The 1,686-nt window shown below is 38.4% G+C and overlaps 1 protein-coding gene across 2 annotated transcripts in view; it reads left to right on the top strand.

The window, feature by feature from the left end:
• Positions 1-1,149, top strand: part of LCT (lactase) — a 222,242-nt gene extending 221,093 nt beyond the window's left edge. For both annotated transcript variants that reach the window (XM_053698251.1, XM_053698249.1), the window contains exon 17: positions 775-1,149. In XM_053698251.1, coding sequence (XP_053554226.1) covers positions 775-1,001 — 227 coding nt within the window. In that variant the 3' untranslated portion in view covers positions 1,002-1,149. The remainder of the gene's footprint in view (positions 1-774) is intronic.
• The last annotated feature ends 537 nt before the right edge of the window (positions 1,150-1,686 follow it).

Here is a 1,686-nt window from a genome sequence, read left to right as displayed (position 1 = left end):
CGCAAAAAAGAGGGGGAGAGAGAGCAAAAGAGAGGAGGGAGAGAGCACAAAAGAGTGGGGGGAGAGAGCGCAAAAGAGAGGGTAGAGAGCGCAAAAGAGAGGGGAGAGAGCGCAAAAGAGAGGGGGAGAGAGCGCAAAAGAGAGGGGGAGAGAGCACAAAAGAGAGGGGGAGAGTGCACAAAAGAGAGGGGGGAGAGTGCGCAAAATAGAGGGGGGAGAGAGAGCAAAAGAGAGGGGGGAGAGAGCGCAAAAGAGAGGGGGGAGAGAAAACGCAAAAAAGAGGGGGGAGAGAGCGCAAAAGAGAGGAGGGAGAGAGCACAAAAGAGTGGGGGGAGAGAGCACAAAAGAGAGGGGAGAGAGCGCAAAAGAGAGGGGAGAGAGCGCAAAAGAGAGGGGGCTAGATAGAGAGCAAGGGGTGGGACCTCTGTACTGCAAAAAATGGCCCGTGTACACGGGCTTTAGGACTAGTTTATAAATAATTAGCAAAACCAGAGTTAGATTATTATTATATTATATTTACAGTCAAAAGGTAGAAGTCACAAGACCACTCAATATAGATATTTATAAGAAAAGTAATTTATTTCAAACTACTGGATATTTTTTGTATAATAGACTAATAACTTTGGAATCAAAACATCAAATCAAAATATTGGATTTTATTTTTTAATTGTAACTTACATAGTGAATAAATCTAAATATTTACATAAATGTAATGAATCTAGTTTGCAATACATTTCATAGGTATTCTTTACAAATGCAATTTTCTTCCACTAGGTACAACCATGTCTACAACCAGCCATATACATCTTACTTCCAAATTCCCAGAAGATAATGAAGATGGAGTGGTTTACTTTCTTGGTTTGGAAATATCACCATCAAATGCAAAGATAGCTCTATATGTGGAATTTGCACTTTTAATTGCTGCAGTTTTGGGAATTGTCGTCTTTGCTATTATTCATATCAAGAAAGTAAAAAAATTAAAGAATACAAATTTATTTTAACATTTCACCTGCTCTCACGCTGTATTTGATATGAAAGGTTGAGCAGTAATGTTTGTAAAAAAATCTGAACAGAATCCAAATTGTAATTTGTTTGCTTTTTAATGTGTTTTAATTCAAATAAAAAGAGCTTTAAAACTAATGCATAAGACATCCAGTTTCACATAGTAATTACTTGGGAATGTTGTGCTACCAACTTAGAGGTTGCTTTGAACATGTGCTCCCATGACTTTTACAGCATCCAGTAAGCATAGAAGATTGGATTTCCTGTAATTCAATTACCAAAATAACTGCACACTCAAACTGTCTTTGGTTTTACAAACTATAATATGAGCAAATAAGAGTTAGGAAATATCACAAATAAGGAAACAAGTGTAACAAAATGTGCCACAATAATGTGCAAAGTCTCTACAACGTAGCAAAGGATATTTGCAAAAAGTCCCAAAGCAGTGGTTCCAAAATTGGGCGGTATTGACCCCTGGGGGGCAGTTAGATTACTGAAGGAGGGGACTGATAGGCATTAGAGGTGGAAGGGCAGCACTGGGGTTACCTTAGGGGCACTACTAGGAAAGGTGTGGAAGACACAAGAATAATCATCATAATTAGTTGTGGTTTATCCTATATGAGTAAAGCAAAATGTCTTTCTCTTTTTGTATTTGAAGTTTTACTGCTCTTTGCCTTCAAGGCT

Source organism: Bombina bombina, chromosome 1, assembly GCF_027579735.1.
Source record: "Bombina bombina isolate aBomBom1 chromosome 1, aBomBom1.pri, whole genome shotgun sequence".
NCBI classification, from domain to species: Eukaryota; Metazoa; Chordata; class Amphibia; order Anura; family Bombinatoridae; genus Bombina; species Bombina bombina.
The sequence above is the reverse complement of the archived record's forward strand: the minus strand, read 5'-3'. Positions and strand labels throughout refer to the sequence as shown.